We start from the raw sequence: 22202 nt of genomic DNA, 5'->3' as shown, positions 1-22202 counted from the left end.
GTCTATCGGCTATGGAATAGATAATCATGAATGGACTGTCTTTTTTAAAGGAAAATCTTTCATATCACACGTGTCTTCACGCTTTGCTCACACTCTACTCGCGTGTGCACAAAAATAAACAAATAAAAGATTAAATGAAAAAAAAAAAATGCAAAATGGGTCTGCATATAGTTTCGCATTATAATTTTATAGATAAAAAGTGTAATTTTAAATTAAATTATATAAAATTGATTGTTTATAATTATTTTTTAAAAAAAGTTGTAATTTGAAAATACAGAAATCTACATTTTTCAAATCGTAGTAAGAAAGTGTTTTTTTTTTTTTGAAAACACAAAATTTTAAAGATTAAAACTGTGATTTTAAAGGTCAAACTATAATTTTGTCAAATGCTTAATTGCATTTTTAAAAATTACGTTTTCAAATCATTATTTTTAAATCGCATTTTTGAAATCATAAATCCAAACGGAGTAGTCTACTTAATTTGTAATTAGCTCTCAATGATATTAAAATTGATCTTAAAGATCCTTTAAGTATGCTAAAAAATAATTTATAATCAAATTTTGTCCACAGATTTAAGAGAATCTAATAGTATGACATGTCAGAACTAATAAATTGTGATACGTGTACTATTTAAGTTAATGTCATACTAACAAAATCTGTTCAATCAGTGACAACAGAAAATAAATTCATTTAAGTCGTTGTAAATGCATGTTTAAGATTAGTGAAATGCTATGCACTGCACAATTATCATATGAGACAGTTCCAATTAATTTTTAATTTTTTTTTTTAACAAGAATTAATCCAAAAGAAAATAGTTGATTGATACTGTTATATGGGTATGAGTATTGAGACTTAATTATAAAATAATAATATAGAAAGGTAAATCTCTTAGACAAAATCTCCTACTGTACTGGGCATTTTAAAAACATTTTAGGGGTTCTTCCTTCGTTGGTAACATCAACATGCATGTCTATAAAAACCCCCAGAATGGCCAATTAGAAAAACTTTGATCCTTAATTTAATCATAATTAAAATTCACTTATATTGAAATTTACATTGTGCTCAGAACAGTTGATTATAGTATCCCCCAAAGCAGAAAACCACGTCAGAAAGGAAGGCTGTCGAAGGAAAATTGGCCAGAACGCGAGGACACAGCCATGACAGGTGGCATTGGACCCAGACGGAGCCAGAGAACCTAATGGTGGGGCGCGTGACAACGTGGGTCTGGCAAATGACGGTAGATCGGGCTTTGACCAGGGCAATCCAAGAGCCTAAAATAAAAAGATGAGACAAAGGAGGGGAAAGTAGTGGAGAAGAAGGGGAAGGAAAAAACACTGCCCAAGAAGCTAGGGAGCATCAGGTAAATAAACTAGCTCACAAAGAAAAGAGAGCAAAGGGAGGGGGGGAGGCAGGAGAGGAGGGGGAGAGAGGGGAGGGCAAGGACCCTACGGCGTTCTCTCCCTCCTACGGTGCTCTCTGTTAGAGATGGAACTCTAGCAGAGAGGGGAGGGCGAGGACCCGATCTCAATTTTCTTTTTTTAAAAAAAAGTATCCTCTTAAGTAAGCAAATGTTGCTAATGATCTGATTATTTTGTAAAGATAATTGTTGCCTAAGGAATAGTACGTTCTTCCTTATTAGAGATAGTAGACATGGGTTTGTGAGATTTAGCTTGAACCAAGAGATCTTATGAAACTATTTGAAGAGAAATAGTTTCTAATAACATATGTTCAAAACCCACAGAAAATTAATGAGACGAAGAATACCAACAAATTTATATTTTATACTTTGTGGCTAAGATTGTTCATACAAAAACCGTTCTTTCTATTTTCAACTCACATTTAGAAGATACATCATGGTCCTCCTTTTATATTTCATATCGTCTTACATTTTTCTTTTTCTTTTTTACCTATTTTATGGAAGAAAAAAAATGGTAACAAATTAAATATCTCTTCCGCTTGAAGTCGGTTGCTTCATGAAGTGGGATGCTACCACTATTCAGTGCATTGTCCCCCTAATGATCACTTGGTAGTTAATGCATAGATGAGAAGATCTTCTTTTTCTGAGCCAACGTTTGATGTTCTCGGAACATGGTTCTCTTCCGTTCATTTGAATTGGATAATATTCAATTAATTATATTGGAGAACTATTTTTATCTTTTCACTTTTTGAAATGACAAAAATATCCCTCCAATATAACTAACTAGAAAGGATCCTAACTCGATGTCTCACTCAATCATCCATATTTTCCTGTTCCGAACGTTCGAGCCTATCTACTTGAATAGTAGATGCAAGATTCGATTCTATTATGATATGCTAATGGGCCTACTAGCAATATAAAAGAAGCAAAAGTTGTTTTTCTTTGTCACAAAGTTTGAAATCATGACTTTTGGCTATAATACCATGTTAAATCACCACTTATCAAAAAAATTTATGTCAATAAAAAATGATAAATTTAATCATTTAATTAATATTATAACAAAAGCAATCTAGAAGAGGGGGTTTAAACAAAAGGATCGGAAAGTTTCCTCTTGATATGTAGTCCATAGGTCTACATAAACGAAAACAAAAAACGGTTGCCATCTAAGTAGATAATTGTGGAAACTTCATTTAATTTCATGAACTTTTATTGCTTTTGAAATATCTCATTTACTCTCCAAAATTCATAAATTCTTAATTTATATCGAACTTTAAAAAATTTGCAAATCTTACCCCTCATATTAGGGTTTGAGTGTAAATTAGAAGGTTAAAGAGAGAAATTACAATGTACCCTTGTAAACTTTATGAAATTACAAAATTACTCTTAAACTACAATTATGTTTGTTTAAAAAAAGTGAAATGAAAAAAAAAAAAGAGAGAGAATTGAGAAAATCTAGGAGTATTTTGGGAATTTCTCACCTCTCCATTAGGATTTAACCAAAAAATCCTAATGGAGAGGTGTGCTTTCAAATTGTGTAAGGTTTGATATACTAAATTAAGAGTTTTTAATATTTTTTGGGGGAAGGGGGAAGAAATTGTAAAAATGATGAAAATTCAAAGGATTTAAGTGAAGTTTCACCGAAATAATATGAAGGAATCTCAAGGCCGAACTTGAACACCATTTCCCAATACACTAACAGAGGAGTCCCATGCATTCCATTCTCTCAATGTAATGCCTATCTTCCGTTTAGTTACACCAATCTCACATTCTTTCTTTCATCAAGTACAAAATAGAAAGAGGCTCCAATAAAATGTAAGAGTAATATTATTTAGTAACCTGTTATATAACTTAATGATGTGACAGTAAAAACTAGCTCTTAATAATTGATATATAGTATCTCAACCATATACCAATCTACTAAATAACGTTACTTAAAAAGAAAACCACAAGAGAAAACATGTTCTTTATTTCATAGATAGTGTATGCTACCACAACTACAGCCATGATAATACTGATTTATTTTTCATTTTTCTCTCTCAATTACGTTTCATTAATCCAATCAAGATGGCAGCTACAATCTCACCATTCTGATCTTTATTCCTGTTGAATTCCCTCCTCACAAGGTTCTCAACAGAACTCCCTGTTTTTGCTGCAAAAGCCTCATCAATATCTCTGACATCGATCTCCGACCGAGTAATCACTGACCGGATCAAAATCTCTCGAACATCATCAGCGCTCTTCATCCTCATCATTAGTTGCTTTGCGAAGAACTTTCCGGGATTCTGTATGCATCGGATTACGACCCCAACTTCTTTTCCGAACTGCCCGCATTTGCTTTGCTTCATGAACTTGGAGAATTCCTGGCCGTAAAGCTGTTTGTAGGAGACGAGAATGGCTTTAATCTGCCCGGAATTGCGTTGACTTAGAACTGAGATGATGGTCTTCTGGTCAACGGTCCTCCCGCTTTCTACAGCTTCGTACAGAGTCTTGGCATCGCACATGGCCATGCTCATGTCCACTTTCCCACCATAGCTGCGACAAGACTTCAAAACCGCCAGAAGAATCTAAGAGAATACCAGAAAATTCATAAGATCATCATGTACTAGGAACAAGTTTTTTTTTTTTTAAATAAATTTTTGGAGCCGTTCAATTCAAAGATGCAAGTAGTTGTTAGATTTATTTAAAATAATTAAATAAAAAAAAAATTTACTTAACCTGTTAAAAAAAACTCTAAATTTAGTGTATTGAACTTTTAAAAATTTGCAATCTCACATTTCCGGTTAGGGTTTGAAATTAAATTAGACGGCCGAAGGGTAAAATGACATTTATAGCCTTGTAAACTTTATCTAATTACCAAATTACCCCTAAACTATAATTATTAATTTTTTTTTTATTTTTTTTATTTTTTATAAAAAAGTTTAAAATACATGGGTATTTCTCACCTCTTTGTTAGGATCTAGCAAAAAATCCTAATAGAGGGGTGAGATTGTGAATTTTTTAAAGTTTGATACATTAAATTGAGAATTTTTTAACTTTGAAAGTGATATTGCAAAAATAATAAAAGTACAGTGCATTAAGTGAAATTTTCCCTAAATTTATTTTGGGTCTTTCAACTAATTATGAAATATCTAAAATTTTTTATTACCATTTCTTTCAAGTCAATCCAAAATTTGAAAAAAAAAAAAAAAAAAAAAAAAAATCAAAATTTTGTAATTTGTAGTGTAGGATGAAAAGTACTTTTGTCAAGATACAAAGAAATCAACTTTCAAATGCAAACTTAAAGAAAATCTAACGTTTTCTAGCCATTTGAAGGGATTAACTTGCCATTTAAGGTGTCCATTAAGTTGTATATGGTGGTTAGACCATTGGATCAAATGATTTTGGACCGTTAAATGTGCAATCGAGCCGTAAAGTCCAAATTTTATTTTGCCTTGGTATTTTTCCCCATTAATTCCATCGTCGTTTCAATGAGTAAGTAGTTACCTCTTTGAATCCACCACTAACTTTGGCAGTGACATCTTGTTCAAGATCGGAGTTGTATCTTGAGCGGTACGTCTGCTTAATACACTGCAGCTCCTCAGAAGCTCGGCTGCATGCAATCTCAACCAAAGTGTTAATATTCACACTCCCTCCGAACAGCGAATTCCTCATTATCCCAGCATCACGCTCTTGCGGTTCTGCCATTCGAAGATAAGCTGCTCTCTGTATATATATTTTCAACATTTTTAAGTAATTTCTTGCTTCCGACAAAAGAAAAAGAAAAATTTTAGGGAAAATTTCACAAAATCCCTTAAACTTTTACTCACTTTGACATTACTCCAAAAAGTTTAAAAAGTCTCAATTAAAGGTATCACGCTTTTAATTTCTTTCAATTACCCTCTTCCGTTAGGATTTTCTTATAAATTTGGTCAAAATTTCCAAAATACCACTATTTTTTAATAAAAAAATTGCAAAGATGTTTTTTATAAAAAAAATAAACGCCCGAATTTTTACAATTTTTTTTTTTGTAATAAAAAAATATGGGTATTTTTTGAAATTTTGACAAGATTTAACGAAAAATTCTAACAAAATGGGGTAATAGAAAAAAAAAATTAAAAGTTTGATACCCTTAGTTGAAATTTTTTGAACTTTGTAGGTACTTTCAAAACGCGTGGAAGTTCAAGGGGGTTTTATGAAGTTTTCCCCAAATTCTACTTGTTTTCTTTGATTTTTCACGTTTTCTATGATCTTTTACCACATTTGCAATTATATTCTTAAACGTTAAAAAGTGATAATTTAGGATTACCATCTTTCAGAAGTTTGGGATGTCAACCCTACCGTCAAAGTTCCTTGTTAAATTAAACGGTTGATGAGTGAAATCTCGAAAATACTCTTAAGATGTTTATAAAATTACAAAAATATCTTGAATTTGGAAGGGGGTATTTTTGAAATTTCACTTCCGCCGTTAGAATGTAAAGTTTAAGGATATGATTGTAACAGTGAGATGAAAAATCAAGAGTACTAGTAAGCGAAATTTTTCCAAAGAAAAATGAGGAAAAGGAAATATAATTTGGAGCAACCATACTCACAGCAAATGGATTATTCCTCTGAATACTTGAGATGAGATGAAGAAGATTCTGACCATAGAGAGCAGTGTAAGTTTGGCGAATGAACTTAAACTCGTTGGAATTTCTGTATACGAAGATCTCCACAAGCTTCTGGTTGTTGATTGCACCTATATTGCCTACACTATTTCATTGGCATTAAAATAATAATAAAAAAAGTAGACAATTGGATGGTTGAAAAAGATGATGCTGTGGCCCTGTGGGAAGCCCACATGCATGGTACTTTCTGATAATGTCCTGAATTTTAGGCTTAGGGTTAAGTGGATTTGAGAAATAATCTCTACCCCTAAGATTGCATGCTTATTTCTGTCCCGACAGAAATTTCTTACAAACTGGATTAGAAGAAAAAAATTTCAACTCAGTTTTTATAAGTGTTATGTATCCTTTAGCGTGTAAAAAATACATGTTTTTTTTAATAGTATTAATAAAAACATGACAGAAATTTTCTACAAACTGGGTTTTAGGAAAAATCCTCCAACCGGAATTTCAAGTGTTAATCCAAGGGTTGATTTCACTCTCACGTAATCTTAGTTGTATATCAGTTATACGAGAGTCTACTAAATAGCATTAATAAAAAAAAAAAGAAATACTTTTCACTTACTAAAATGACACTTTGCTAAATCACTATTTATCTAAAAAGCTTAAGCTCAAAAGATTAGGTAAATTTAATCATTCAATCAATATACTTTAATACACTTTCTATGACCCAATTTGTAAGAAATTTATATCTCATCCTTAATCACTACACTTTGAAAAGAGTTTTCTTATTAAAAAAAAAAGAGTTGGAGATTAGAGTTTTCTTCTTTTCTTCCAAACTGACAGATGAAATAATTAAAAGAGGGAAAAAAAATTGAAAAGGTACCAGAGAAATAAGAATGAAGATGTTGGCAATCCAGTTCATATTGCTTAGAGTTTTGAAAAGAAGTGGTAGCCATCTCCACAAATTGTGATGCTAAAGAAGAAGCCTGGTAGATGTTTTTATAGGGTGGTAGAGCAAGGAATATTTTGCTTTTGTTTCACTTTTCTCTCACAAATGACTTTGAGCAACGCAGGAAAACACACCCACCTCCAAAGTGGGAAGAATATTTTAACAATGGAACATATCCTCTTTCCAATTTCTGTCGCTGACTTTTTTATATGAAAAAATGTAAAATTAGTCATTGCAATTTATTTGATTTGCAATTAGCTTCTTTTGGTATCAAAATAAGTTCAGAGGTTCGTGAGATATATATGCTACAAAAATAATTTGCTTGCTACCGTAAAATTATGGGAAAAATGCAAAATCAATCCATGTAGTTTGCCTAATTTGCAATTAGTTCCATGTGATATCAAAATGAACTAAGAAGCCCTTGAGGTATATATGCCAAAAAAATAATTTAGTTCCTACAATCAAATTACGTCTATTGACTTAACATATTTCGATAGCATGAAATATTAGAAAAAATTGTAAATCACGTAAACAAGAGATACTGATTTTGTATTTTTTCCTAAAATTATATTCGTTAATTTAACAAATTACGTTAATGTGACCCGTCATAGCTAATAAATTTAATATAGCAAGCAAACTAGAACAGTATCTTTTCCTTCTCTTTCAATTGGTCATATTATAGCTGTTAATGATGTCTACCTCATGGGAGAATCCATATTCATTTCCCACCTCGTTTTAGTGAAATGGGTTCGGAAAGGTACTTCGTGTTTTTTAGTGCTCATTTCTCACCACCCATTGCGGCTCATCTCAACGACTTCATGTCATAAATCAACGGTCCATATGTTTGTCTTAGTTGACTCTTGTGAGTTGTGATACATAATTTCTCTAAAAGCCATTATTTTATATTTATGGGATCCTCACCTATTTAGGGTAACTCCAAAGTAGGCAATAAAATTGATTGAAGATTTCAAAATTATATATATATCCATTTGCTAGTTAAGGTGGCCGAAGAAGCGTGTTAACTCAAGTTTCCTCTTCATTTCACTTGAAATGAATATTATACATTTTATGATCAAAATTAAAGTTGCTGCTTGTGTCTTTTAAATACTTTAGGAGAAACTTCAAAAAATTTCCAAACGATACTACCCCCAAAGTTTAAAAGCTTTCAATTAAGAGTATCGAACTTTCAACATTCAATTATCTCATTTCGTTAGGATTTTTCGTTAATTTTTGTCAAAATTTTTAAAATACCCATATTGCAAAAATGTTTTTTTATATAAAAAAATGCATGATCTTTACAATTTTTTATTTTACTTTTTTCTAATAAAAAAATATATATTTTGAGAATTCTTACAAGATTTAACAGAAAATTCTAACGGAATGGGTAATTAAAAGAAATTGAAAGTTCGATACCCTTAATTAAGAGTTTTTGAACTTCATAAGTACTTTCAAAATGCGTGGAGGTTGATCGAATTTTGTGAAGTTTCCCCAATTTTTAAAAGACATGGGAATATTGACATTACGTCCGCCATTAAATATATTAAATTTAAATTCTAACAATAAAATGGAGTATTCTATTCATTTCATTAAATAACCGTCACTAATAAGTGAGATCTAACGATTAAGATTAAATGACTGATAAGTGCGACAAAATGAACAAAATTAAATGACCGTCAATAAAAATTATGTTTTGTTGATTTCAAAATTAAATGTTTGTTAATGAACATACAAGAAGCTATTATGGTGAGAAGAAGCACAATTTCTTTTATGAAACCTTAGAGAATGAGACCACTAGGAGCAATGTAATTTCGGTTTTGCCATTAGGAAAGAGGTATTTGAGTTATTGTACACCATTGGGCGTCAAATAAGTAATTCATACAAAAAGTAGGACCACTTGGAGAATTAAAGAGTTGAAAGTTTACTCAATCTAAAGGTTGTTAGTGGAAGGCCTTGAAGATGGGGGCACTTTACACACACTAGGGAGCACTACAAAACTGTCCATTGATAACTTTGACCAAATCATTAGCACTCAAATTATTAAAAAAATAAAAAATAAATTCATTAGCACTTAGGGTTTCATCAAAGCATACATCTCCACTCATAGATAGGAAACCAATTGATGTCTTATTATGGATACCTACATGCTATACTAAAATCTTTGCTACTGCTTATATTCGTTGATGTTCATTTCGGTGTAAGATATATATATATATATATATATATATATTTGTTGGAAAATGAATTTAGTATATAATATTTTTTTTGAAAAAAATGTTTATTTTTTGCCAGTTGTTTGTAATCTTGAAAAGTAATTTGAAAAACATTTTTCAATGTGTAGCTCATATAACAAATTGCCAAATATTTATTATATTTTCATATAATGTGATGAACTACGTAAAAAAGAGACTATGAAGATGAGCTGCAAAAGGCATTTAGGAGGTAGGATTGAGATCTAATGATGTTTGCCCATATTACTTGCAATTTGTGCAGACAATTGTTAGAGAGGACACCTATTTGGGTAAGTATTCGAGTAGCCAAAAACTTGTTCAGACAAGTAAGCTCATAAAGAGAGCTCTTTCTTAATTGCCAGCTCAATAGCTCGATAGTGTATGAGAGTAGTGGAAAATGACTTATGAAGAAGCGTAAACAATTTTATGCCTCATAAATGTTATTTTTCTTGGTCTGATTAATATAAACACTCAAAAATAAGAAAAACCTTTTAAAAAAAACAAATGTACGCCGAAACAAACAGACCTTAATTTACTCTCAAATTAACCCATGGCCAAATAATTTGCCGAAGGGTATGATAACTACACTTGATTTTTCAACAGAAAATCTGCACCAAACTCCTGTTTCATTGAAGAAATAAAAAAAACTTACCTTCCAGGAAGATCAAGAAGCAGCTACAAAGTATAATGATCAGACAGTAGAAAATATAGCCACTACATTTACCAAACACAAAGGGCTTAAACTCCCTATGTGCTCAAATTCAACTGGCACTCCCCTTCCCATAAGAATGCAGTGGAAGTTGCAACCATGGGTTAAAAAACAAAAACCACTCCACTGAATGCATGCGTTATTTCCCAATAATAACAAAAAAGGTATCACTGCTTTCATTTTTCACACAACAGTCATCAGTGTTGAAGTTAACGTACCCATACATCATGGTATCTGCCGTAGGGTTGAGCATTGACGACAGCCGGGAATCCCTATTATTATCTCTGCTCTCTCCTTTTTGTGCAAGGGAATGTGAAAGAAAGCTTCTCGCCCGAACAGAGAGCCCACCCGAGCAAGAAGCCTACTTGCCAGCAAGAAGCCTACTCTGGCAAAGAACCTCCTCTCACAATCTCTGTTATTACCCTTACCCCATCTTCCACTCGGGCAGGAAATGGTAGAGAATCCGAATCCGAGCATCAACCCCTCAAGTTGGTTGTGACCATTTATGACTCTAATCCGACGACTGGTGTTGATTGTCGAAAATCACTCCCAAAATGATTGGTCAATAAGTTTCACCCCCTTTCCAAATGAAGAAGAGTTAAATTACAGAATCTTTTGGTGTGCCCTCTTTTGCTTTCTTGTACCGAGCAAGGTGCTTAAGATATTCTTCCAACTCTTTTTCCAACTTCTCAATGAACTGACTAGTATGCTCAAGTGACTGCTCATACCTATACTTTTCCAAGGCCTGCAATTTTTGAAATGGGAAAGAAACTATTATGATTGAGCTTTATTTTTACAGGGCATAATTAATGCATCTTTTTTAGTCCACCTTCTTAATGACAGAAATAATAAGACAATGTAGAACACTTCTTTTAAAAAGAAAAAGAAAAAGGAATACTATGCAAAGTACTTCAAATTACTTTTTTACTTATTATAAACTAACAAAGGCTAAACATATATCCATAAAGTTGGGATAAAATCAGATGAGATAGATGGTATATGATTAAATGGAACGAAAAAAAGAAAATGCAGAACCTAGAAATTGTGATAAGACTACAATAACCGAAATACAATAATACGCATACATTAGAGCAGATAAATTTGAAAGAGAGGGCAATGACGGGCAGAGAGAGGTAACACACTCCATCCAAGTAGGGGAAAAGGGGAAGACAGAGAGGGAGATTGTCAAAGAAGATTAATTTCCAAATCCCATCATCTTATCAAGCCTGACAAACATTCAAAATCAAACACACCAAGTATTCTATTTAATGCAGCTTATAGCAATCCAATAATCAATAATGCTGCCTCAATCAACAAGAAAAATTATAACATTTTGATGCCCACAAAGAGACGTAAGACTTGACAAAATGCAAGGCAATGTTCCAAATAAAGAGAGAAGAAAATAAAAGACAAAAGGTACCCTTACCTTCAAGCAACAACTTTGGTCCCAACAACCATCAAAAACATTAAAAGAATCACAAGGAAAAAAAGAAAATAACACACACACAAAGGAAGGGATGGTTACTAGGGAAAAAGAAGCTCAATTTGGGAGTTCAGGACACCCTAAATCATAGCAATGAGAAAAAACCAATCGCAAATTGATTACACAACTCATTTGATTATCAATTCTACAATGGCCATGAAGCATAATCTTCCAATTATATTCTTTTCATAATCTTCCAATTATATTCTTTCTATTTAAAATTTATTAGCACTTTGATAATTTGAAGTTGTTATTGCTTCTTGAAGTATTATCATTTCTAGTTGATTTATGAGAAAAGATGAGGGATCATAAGGCATTAATCTAATGAAACTAAAAGAACCAACCATTGCCTTATTTCATCTCTCATATACCAAGCATGATTAAGATTTAAGGAGCGGTCACCTCCCCTATCCCAGATTCAAAAACTAATGACTAGAGAATTTTCCTGAAATAGCAATTTTCTTCAATGCCAAGTAATGAAATAGCAATTTTCTACTTCTTATCACCAACAATCATGCACCAAAAAGTATTTATTGCTTCCATACTGAGGAATATAACAACCACTAAACAGCAATTGAATTCACAAATAAAAACAAAAACAATCACAAATCACACTAGAATATTGGATCTTTAGAAACAAGTGTTTTACCCCAAAAATGAATAAGATAAACTAGTGCATAGCTTGCATATTCAAAAACATCCATAGAGCAAAAGTTGGTGACCTTACACCTGCCAAAGAGCACCATGCTACTTACAGACATTGCTTCAGTGAAATCTCACTTTAATTAACAAAGCCAAAGTTTTTGAACCCCCTCCCCCTCTTTCTTTTTTTATGATTTTATTGACCAATTTAAAAAGCCAGGAGAGAAGACAAGATGGACTATGGGTTATTCCTTGCCAAGGGCAAACTAGCAATATGGCCATTGCCCCCAGCCACAAACACCCACCTGAGAGCTTGTCTTTAATATGATAACATGCAGTTCCAACTTATATCAACAATTTGAAACCTAGATTGATCAAAACTCACACATATACTTAAGACCAATTGAGCATATGCTAATCAATTATTGCACATATAAGCAGACATAGCTGGGCAATCCCATACCTTCAACTTTGCAGGCACTAAGAGCAAAATTGTTAATATACTGATCCAAGATGATGTATTATTGGGACAAGTAAAAACGAAGCTTATTATGACTTTGACTGTCAAAAAAGATGAGAAAATTATATTCTAGATTGCATACTTTGTTCCCTTGATCCATTGAATCAGCAAATGGTTATTAAAGGAAATGCTGAAATTACCTTGTTTTTAGACAGTGTATCTGGAGGTGACATTACTTTTGGCTGCACGTAATTCTTTCCCCGGTAGAAAATTATAGTATTGTGAGCTTTTATCTCGATCACAATGCCTTTGCTCAGTCTAGCAAGCTCTTCAGCATACTCGTAAACCTGCCCAGGTTTGCATGGCTTGCAACTTACCTTTACAGTCTCATGCTTCTTCCAGTGGAGATGCATATTGAGAACAACCCCTCCAAATACACCTCGTCTCCCAACTGGGACATAGTTCTTCTTTTTCTCACCAGTACGCTTAAGGTAGTGCCTTTCTTCCTCAGTTAGGCTCTCAGGATCATATGTTTCAGCAGGTGCTTTGGGAACCTCAAATTTTCTCAATTTCTCAATCAACCATTCTTCCTTCCGTTTGGCCTGAAGAGACTTCATAAGTTATACATAGCTTGGAAACTGGCTATATACTAGAAAAGCATTTATCGAGATATTCCCGATTATTATCAACAAACAAAAGATAATTTGAAATTGAAATTAATCAGTAAGGTCTGAGGAGATTCTTTAGGACTGCAGAGCACTACTAAAAATGTTTTACCCATTTTAAATTAAAAATTCTATGGAACACATCTACTCTTCGAACAACCCACTGCATCTTTCATGCAATGGATGTTGGTCATGACAGGTCAATCGTGAAGATCAGATAACACGGTTCAATAGTAAGTTTTGAAATGCTCAAAGAACAGGGAGACCAAAATCAAAAAGGTTGATGAATGGACAAGACTAATAAAAAGCCATCTTTGATGCATTATATCTGTATCAGATAAATTTCCAGTAAACTGTTAGTCACTGGATCGTGTTCAAGAAATTTACAAATGAAAAAAAAAAAGAAAAAAAAAAAAAGAAAAAAGAAAAATTGAAAGATCTATAACAAAAGAAGCACTAATTTAAACACTGCTAACAACATTCAACCAACTTAGACAACATAAAGGAGTAGATACTCCTAAAGAAAGCAAAAATCTTAAACCAGTGATATTAAAAAGCTTTTAATGATATTTAAATTAATTATTAAAGTAAATAAATAAATTGGGCAGGGTTCAACCTTTCCAAGTTTATATCTAATCCTAACTTCTGGATTTGGAGAAGTCATCTTCTTTTTGGCCTTCAAACGATAGAATCTGAGTTCATTCACTTTGGCCTTTTTAGACATTTTGACTCGTTTGGTCTTCTTCCATCCTTTCCTTCGGCGACCATCAATATCACCTCGCTCACCAAAAGAAAACCTGACAACATCATTGTCTGTCTTCAGCTCAATTGATGCATTACTCATGTATCTAGCAGGTACCGAATTTCTAAGAACATGAAAGCCAAGCAAATTTAATCTCGGCACTAATGAAAAATCCAATGGAGAGGATATGCATGGCACTTCTAGAAGAGGCCCCACGGTGCCATAGCTTATGTGGCGCACCCATGTACTGTAGAGAAGGGACTGATTAAATGAAGTCGCTGAAGGTAATGATGAGAGAGTTGGGATATTTTTCAGTAGACAACCGAAACACAGTAGAGAATCCCTGCATAATGAATACATATAATCTATCATGAAATGCATTCAAAGCCAAAAGGGAGCAAGACAAGTTCAAATTTTCCCCTTCAAGGAACATCAGATTCTTTACATAATATCTTAAAATTAACTGTTAGGAGCAAAATCAAAGCAGTATTTTCACTAGAGATCTATTGGAGGCTACCCTTCTCTACCAATAATACTCAGATTCAAATCTCTCAATAAAATTACACGTCTATCATTTGCCTAGATCTCTGGAGCTTCTCATATTTCTTTCTTTAAGGTTATGACCAGGATAGACATTCAATTAAAGCACTTGCACCAAATCTGTATGAAGCATCACTTGACAAAAGATATAGAGAATAGATGAAGAACATTGATAAAAATATAGCATAAAAGAAACTTATCGTGACTCTAATTACCTAACAATTCTACAACTTCAGATTTACATCACGTTACTTAAAGGCCAATTCGCACATTCTGGCCATAAATTAATAACCCATAGATTTCAAAATTATCAAGCATAACTGAAAACAGAACCAAGGAACTCAAACACATTAAACCCCCCATTTTGACCGCCTATCAGCTTCAATATCAAATAAATGAATTTGTAACTTTCCATCAAACTATCAAAATTTTTAGATTTTAACAATTACAATTTCTTCAAAAAGCATAATCACCAACTAATGACACTACGGCGAGGATCAAACACAGAGGGAACAGCGTAGCACTGAACTAGCTAAAACATAAGTATGAACTAGCTAACATACTAACCCTCTGTTCGGTTAACGAGAAAACCCAGAAAAGGAATAGGAAGGAAATGTAGTTTAACTCTCAAGTCCCAACTGACCCAGATACGAAGCTTCTCTAAGAATCAAAGACAAATTTTTTTTGTTGATTTTATCCCAATTTCTCATCAACCAAACAAAGAATTATCCAAAAATAAAACCAGCAAAATAGTATAAAAAAAAAATTAATAAAAAAGAGGATACCTTCTGCGAATAATGCCTCTTCTGATTAAAGCCAAGGACAACATTGTCACCCAAATTCGACATTAAAAGCAAAGGCAAATCAGTCACAACGACGTAGTCTGAGAGTTTGAAGCAACCTCACGCTTAGTAGCTGTAGTGGGCTTAATAGATTAGTGGGCCTTTGATTGTGGGCTTAATAGGTCTACTAAATAAATAGGCCTTTGATTGTAGTGGGCTTAATAGCTTAGTGGGCTATTAGTTTAGTGAGCCTTCAGTTTAGTTGCCTATGGTAATGAGTTGTTAGTTGTTAGATGGTTTATAAGCCCAAACTGTAATTAGGGTCAGGGAATTGATCATTTGAGTGAAATTGTTCTTGGTGTTCCATTTTTTATTTAAATTTTTTTAATAATTTTTTAAATGTATTAATTTTAACACGTTAGTAATTAGTGTCGTGTTAACTTTAACACGTCACAAATTTAGTGACGTGTTATTTATTTATTTATTTTTGTTGACATGTCACTAAATCTTTAGTGACCTGTGTAAAGATAGTATGTCACTAACGTAATGACGTTTTAAAAAACCAATGAGTGAGGTTCATAAGAATCAGTTGGTTTGGCCGGATGAAATGACTAGGTTCTTCAAAGGCAAAAATCATTCCCTTTAAATTAGATTTTTGGTTTCCTGAGTTGTGAATATTGGGGGTTTTTTGTTTGGGCTAAATCGTGTGGGTTTTCTGGTTGGTTGAGTATGAAATTCCGGTTCTAAATGAGATGTTCTTGGGGTTTGTTTTGAGGTGGTTTTGCTGGGGTGTTCTCTGCCATGGCCGAATGATGGAGTTTTGGGTTGTTAATTTTCTAAGTTGATTTCATGGAGGAGTTTTATGAGTTTTGGTTTGGATGTTTTCTTGAGTGTTTGTAACAATGGAAAAATAAGATTGCTCGTTTGATTACATCTGTAATGGGAGTTTGACTGGATTGCTCCATGAGAAGAGGATGTTCTTGGAATGGGATGCAAGGTATAAGATCATTCCAGGTGGGTCTTGGCCGTGATTGGGTCGTTGGTGCCATCATCGGAGGGGCCTCAAGCCAGACCCAACTGGTGAGGTGGGTCACGGTTAGGGCTAGCAATTTTGATACGACCCGCGAATCCAACACGAACACGAGATGAAGTTAACAGCTATTGGGTTTGGGCTTATCGGGTTTGGGTCTTAATCGGGTTTACCCGATTAAGACACGATTAAATTTGTGTTTGGCGGGTCCACGGGTCGACCTGCCAGACACGTTTAATAAATGGTTCTTGCGGGTCAACCGGGTCTCGGGTGACCCGCCAAACCCATTTAAATTAATTAAAAAAAAAAAAAAAAACCTATGTCTAAGTTCTAACTAAGTTAACCTTAACACTTACTGACTCACTCACGGTTTCACTTCACTCTTCACTTCACTAGCCTATTCCTTATTTTTCCGTTACTTTTTCTATGTGGGTCTATATATTAAAACATTTTCTTTTAAAACTTTTTTATTCTTCTTGGACCGTTAGGATAAATTTGACTAGTTCTTTGGCCCAAGAGATCTTTTTATTAAATTATTTTTTCCAATTTTGATTAAAGGTTTTTTTAAACGGGTCGGGTTGGGTCGTGTTACCTGTTTTGCGCATGAGTCGTGTTGGATCGTGTCTACCCGATATGACCCGATTATGCTAAACAGGTTAAGCGGGTAGTGTCGGGTTACCCAGATATTTTTCGTGTTAAATTATGTTAAATCCGCTAACCCGTTTAGCTAAACGGGTCGGGTTCGTGTCTCGGGTAATCGGGTTGCGGGTCTTAACGAGTCCTAATCGTGTATACCCGGTTACCCGTTTTGCCAGCCCTAGTCACGGCTAGACCGGCTGGGTCTGGCCAAGCTCTCTCCTTTCTGAAATATGGTGTATTTGTTCTAGTGTTATCTGATGTGTCACTATATTATTGGGGGCTGTAAAGCCCATCTTTTTTGCCAAGCCCGACCAAAAGTTAAACTCTTTATAATAATATATAAAAATGAGAAATGTTAGAATCTAATAGAAATATCATATTTTGCTTATAAAAGTCCACATGATAAGATGCCACATCATTTTTTTTTTTTTAGAGAAAAAGACAAAACGAAAAGAAAATGATGTAGCATCTTGACATATGGACTTTTACGAACAAAATATGAAATTTTTATTAAATTCTAGCATATCTCATAAAAAAATTGGGAAAAAGAATCTATATATATATATATATATATATATAAACTTTAGTGATGTGCCGAAAATTGACACGTCACTAAAGTGGTGGCGTGCTGAAAATTAGCATGTCACTAAAGTAGTGACGCCATCTTTTTATTATTATTATTATTTTAATTTTAGTGATGTGCCGAAAATTGACACGTCACTATAGTGATTAGTGACTCACTGATTTCTGACCTGTCACACACGTCACTAATGACATGTCACTAAATTTTAGTAACCATTTTTTTGCCTTAAAACGTCACTAAAGTTGAATAACAAAAAAATTGGTTTTTTTGTAGTGATATAAAAATACAAACATAAATTAGAAAAACCATATACAGTAGCAATTTCGGTTAGGAACTTTTGTTGTTTGTGGTCGAGTGAGACTTCATGGTCCATTTTCGTGGTTAAAACATAGGGTCTACCACTGCTTATTTGGTCTACGCACATGCACCTTTGAATAAGGTGTGAAAATGCGAGAGGTTTTTAACTGCCCGTTAACCGCATTAACTGTTACCACTACTTCTTATTTGGTCTATCCACATGCACCTCTAAATAGGGTGCGAAAATGCGAGAGGTTTTTAACTGTCCGCTAACCGCATTAACTGCTAACCACCTTTATATATATATATGATGTCGTTTTTATGTTTAAATCTATATAAAATTATATAAAAATTTAGAAATGATGTCGTATGTAATAGGGAATTATCATATTACCATAAAACGACGTTTTTTTTTTTTTTTTTAATTTTTTTTAAAAAATTCTTTAAAAAACGGTTATCAGTTATTAAGGTTAGTGGATTTTACTAACCGCCTAAGCGATTATGGTTAGCAGTTATAGCTAATAATCGCTAACCGTAACCGCCTTTCACTCTTACCTTTGAAGATAATTTTTATTTTTATTTTTTTGGATTAAATATACTTTGGTAACCGTCATTTTTTTATTTAGTCTCATAAACAAACAAGCGTGACAGTAAAATACATCAAAGTTTATTTTTCATTCGATGTGAGAAAAATGAACAATTTCTAGAGTATGCATGTGAAAAAGAAAAAAAAAAACAAAAAGAAGTTTTATTACTTTTTTATTATTTTGGTGAGTGAATAGTGCTCAACGAAGTTGCTAATGGCTAAGTATTGTTCACTCACCAAATAAAAATCGGCAATTTGGTGAGGTGACATGATGGGTTTTGTTTTTGTGCTTTTCAGTAATTTTAATTATTTTAGTGAGTTTAGTGGGAATGCTCTAGCAAACTTGTAAAAAACACTAGCCATATCAACTGCTAGTACATTCCAAGGAGTTGAGATGTTATACATGTGTAAGAAACTAGTCGATGCTAAATGTTCCACATGAAGGCCAAGAGATATTCCTCGGCAAACTCTTCTACCACTTTCAAACAAGATTAAATCAAAATGTTTTCCCCTAAAATCAACATCCTTTTAGTGGAGGAAATCTTTCTAGATCGAATGCTAATGGATCTGACCATGTGCATGGATCTATTTGAATTTTTCAAGTGTTTGTGATTAGACGGGTGCCTTTTGGTAAATAGTGAAAGAAAAGATAATCAATGAGAGTATAAAATCGAAAGCGGAATTATAAAAGAGACACAAAGATTTCACGTAGTTCAGTCTATGATTTACGTCTATAGGATATTGACTAAATAGAGAACACACATAGAGAAAGCCTTGAATGGAAGCTTCGAGATTAAAATGAGAAGCTTTGAGATTATTAGGAGAGTGGGAAAAAGAATGTTGTTTTTAGTTAACTTATTATTGGTATTTTGGCGTTGTGCCATTTTAACTTTTAATGGCGTTTAATTCCATACTTTTCGATGCTTCACTAACAACTTTTCGGCGGATAGTTACCAACACAGACAATTTATCGGCGTTGTTAACTATACACTGATGGTTTATAAAACTTCTTGAGCCTTCTAATGGAACGCCGGGAATTTAAATGCCGACAAATATATATTTTTTTTACAAGGAAAAAAATATAATTAACGAGAGTATTGCCGAGTTTTTAATTGGGGAAAAAATCATATTTAGTCACTATGTTTTCGTTTGATTTAAAATTAGTCATTGTGTTTCTAATTTCAAAAAGAGAAGTATTTCTAGAGGTTAATAAGTTTCTTATAGATGACTCATATTTACAAATTCAATAGATCAATCATTAGATTTGTGAGGTTTATCATTGACGTTTGTGAAGTCCACATAAGTTTACAAATATAATGGTTGATTTGAAAGATGAGGTAGACCAAATGTGACGTAGCGGAAGACTAAGGTAACTAATCAAAGAGCAGCGTCTTTGATTCTGCAAGGAGAAGCGTCTTCGTCTTCTACTCAAAAGATAAAACAAGCCCGTAGGCTAAGAGAAAAATAAAACTCCGCAGAGTATTTGAGAGATAATTTTCTGATTTGATTATAATTCAATGACTTTTTTTTTTTTTTACATAATAAGCTAACTTATTTATAAAAGAGAAATACTTGTAGAGAAAGTAAACCTACTTCTAGTAGAGAAAGTAAATCTAATCCTAGTAGAGAAAGTAAATCTAATCTTAGTACGAAAGTAAACATAATCCTCCTAGTAGAGAAAGTAAATCTAATCTTAGTAGGAAAGTAAACATAATCCTCCTAGTAGAGAAAGTAAATCTAATCTTAGTAGGAAAGTAAACATAATCCTCCTAGTAGAGAAAGTAAATCTAATCTTAGTAGGAAAGTAAACATAATCCTAGTAACAATAGTAAACCTAATCCTAATAAGGAAATGAAAATAAAGTTCTAATAAAATAAAATAAAATCCTAATATAATATTAACAATCAGTAGGAATCGTGACAATCTTTCTTTTAGTACTTCCATTGTCTAAGAACGGATAAAATTATGATCAAACGGCTCTGCTCTAATATTATTTTTAATATTTTCTTTATTTTCATTTTTACCGAAAATAAAGGTAAATATCGTCCTACATCAGACACCCCCACTTGAAAAAAACTCGTCCCCGAGTTTTCTTTGGGACATGGCACGCACAACTCCTCCGCAGAAATATATTTGGAGAAATTTACATAGATTTCGCCATGACACATTCTCTCCTTTTCGTCCTTTTCCATAAAAATTCGCCCAACGATATCTTCATGGACATTATCTTCAACTTCACCGTTATCTTCCAAAGGATCGCCAATTTTTGTGGTGATCTTGATGGGTTGCACCTGTGGTAGAGGAAGTGGTGGTTGTTCTTCCACTGATGTAGTCGTTAGAACAAATAGTTGTGGCTGCACAAATTGTTTTTCTAGCGACATCTCCAAATTAACAGCCTCAACGTCCTTTTCACCATAATTAATATTTTCTTCATAGGAATAGTACCTATTTGGAGATTTATGAATATGGTTACGGACAGGTCGAATGTGAATTACGTCATAGTCAAAGAACCTGTCAACGTATGAAAACTGAACGGGTTTGACTCGGATCCCATAGTCATCTTTGGCATTATTGTCCCTGTGATTCCAATGGGAACCCATATGCATGTGTTCCAACGTCTCTCTCATTTGGCACATCTCCTGTTGCATAGCGTGAATAGTCTGCTTGAACTCTTGAAATTCGGTTCTCCAAGGAGCCTCTAATCGCTTGATGTATCGCTGGTAGTCGGATCTCGAAACAACATCTCTCTCACGAACGGCGTTGTTATAGAAGTCGGCTTGGATACCCCATGAATTTGGCTCTCGAAAGAGTCACTCCCCTACAAGCGGCGTTGTTGGAGAAGTTTGTCACCGTTGCGCTGATTGGCCATGATCAGGATAAAGCCTGCTCTGATACCAACTGACGTAGCGAAAGACTAAGGTAACTAATCAAAGAGCAGTGTCTTTGATTCTGCAAGGAGAAGCGTCTTCGTCTTCTACCTAAAAGATAAAACAAGCCTGCAGGCTAAGAGAAAAATAAAACTCCGCAGAGTATTTGAGCTAGAATTTTCTGATTTGATTATAATTCAATGACTTTCTTTTTTAACATAATAAGCTAGCTTATTTATAGAAGAGAAATACTTGTAGAGAAAGTAAACCTACTTCTAATAGAGAAAGTAAATCTAATCTTACTAGGAAAGTAAACATAATCCTAGTAACAATAGTAAACCTAATCCTAATAAGGAAAGGAAAATAAAGTTCTAATAAAATAAAATAAAATCATAATATAAAATTAACAATTAACAAGAATCGTGACAATCTTTTCTTTTGTATTTCTATTGTCTAAGAACGGATAAAATTATGATCAAAAGGCGCTGCTCTAATATTATTTTTAATATTTTCTTTATTTTCGTTTTTACCGAAAATAAAGGTAAATATTGTCCTACATCAAAATATGAGGAAATATATTGACCCCTAACATTTCTCGTTTGCTAGAAACTCATAAAAACAGAAATATGGGGAACAAGTTGGATGAGCATCATACAATGGTACAAAAACTTCTAAAAACAAAAACCATCTCTTTGTTATTGCCCATCATAATCAAGGGAAAAAAAAAATATGCTATTAAAAATTGGAAATACTTGCAACACAAAAAATCCCATGCAATGAAACATAAATCCCATGCAACCTTTGACCCTCGAAGATTAGAACTATTATTACATGTCCTTTTCGAAGTTTAAAGCTTGGCTTTCAAGGTATACAGCCGGCACAACCTGTTTTGACAATTATGAGCAGAGAAAAAAAGACAAAAAAAAATAGAGCCTTTTTATTATTCAATAGATCCACAAGTAAAGTGCCTGCGGTTTTAGCATCTCTGAGTTCATTCATG

The 22202-nt window shown here is 33.3% G+C and overlaps 2 protein-coding genes across 4 annotated transcripts; both read right to left on the bottom strand.

The window, feature by feature from the left end:
• Nucleotides 1-3453: 3453 nt before the first annotated feature.
• Nucleotides 3454-6956, bottom strand: LOC132177021 (uncharacterized). Its single transcript, XM_059589217.1, has 4 exons — nucleotides 6884-6956; nucleotides 5986-6140; nucleotides 4901-5119; nucleotides 3454-3981 (listed from the first exon to the last, which is right to left on the bottom strand). Exons 1-4 carry the CDS (start codon nucleotides 6954-6956, stop codon nucleotides 3454-3456), a joined length of 975 nt encoding a protein of 324 aa, XP_059445200.1.
• A 2744-nt stretch (nucleotides 6957-9700) lies between these two features.
• LOC132178589 (uncharacterized CRM domain-containing protein At3g25440, chloroplastic) lies at nucleotides 9701-15308 on the bottom strand. Of its 3 annotated transcripts, none has more exons than XM_059591039.1 (4): nucleotides 15204-15308; nucleotides 13753-14221; nucleotides 12672-13073; nucleotides 9701-10631 (listed from the first exon to the last, which is right to left on the bottom strand). In XM_059591039.1, exons 1-4 carry the CDS (start codon nucleotides 15245-15247, stop codon nucleotides 10485-10487), a joined length of 1062 nt encoding a protein of 353 aa, XP_059447022.1. In that variant the 5' UTR covers nucleotides 15248-15308; the 3' UTR covers nucleotides 9701-10484. The 3 variants fall into 3 exon arrangements, with proteins under 3 accessions (XP_059447022.1, XP_059447023.1, XP_059447024.1); XM_059591040.1 differs by having other exon boundaries at nucleotides 13753-14125; XM_059591041.1 differs by having other exon boundaries at nucleotides 13753-13933; nucleotides 15204-15307.
• Between the last annotated feature and the right edge of the window lie 6894 nt (nucleotides 15309-22202).

The sequence above is a fragment of the Corylus avellana genome, chromosome ca4, assembly GCF_901000735.1.
Source record: "Corylus avellana chromosome ca4, CavTom2PMs-1.0".
Lineage (NCBI taxonomy): Eukaryota > Viridiplantae > Streptophyta > Magnoliopsida > Fagales > Betulaceae > Corylus > Corylus avellana.
The sequence above is the reverse complement of the archived record's forward strand: the minus strand, read 5'-3'. Positions and strand labels throughout refer to the sequence as shown.

Bases quoted from the DNA above. Each gene is read 5' to 3' on its own strand.
- LOC132178589 (XM_059591039.1), bottom strand. From the start codon at position 15,247: ATGTTGTCCTTGGCTTTAATCAGAAGAGGCATTATTCGCAGAAG. The intron at 14,222-15,203 runs GTATCCTCTTTT...TTCATTATGCAG, and splicing joins AGAGGCATTATTCGCAGAAG to GGATTCTCTACTGTGTTTCG. The intron at 13,074-13,752 runs GTTGAACCCTGC...AAGTCTCTTCAG, and splicing joins TTAGATATAAACTTGGAAAG to GCCAAACGGAAGGAAGAATG.
- LOC132177021 (XM_059589217.1), bottom strand. From the start codon at position 6,956: ATGGCTACCACTTCTTTTCAAAACTCTAAGCAATATGAACTGGATTGC. The intron at 6,141-6,883 runs GTACCTTTTCAA...GAAATAGTGTAG, and splicing joins TCTTCATTCTTATTTCTCTG to GCAATATAGGTGCAATCAAC. The intron at 3,982-4,900 runs GTAACTACTTAC...GTATTCTCTTAG, and splicing joins TTAGTGGTGGATTCAAAGAG to ATTCTTCTGGCGGTTTTGAA.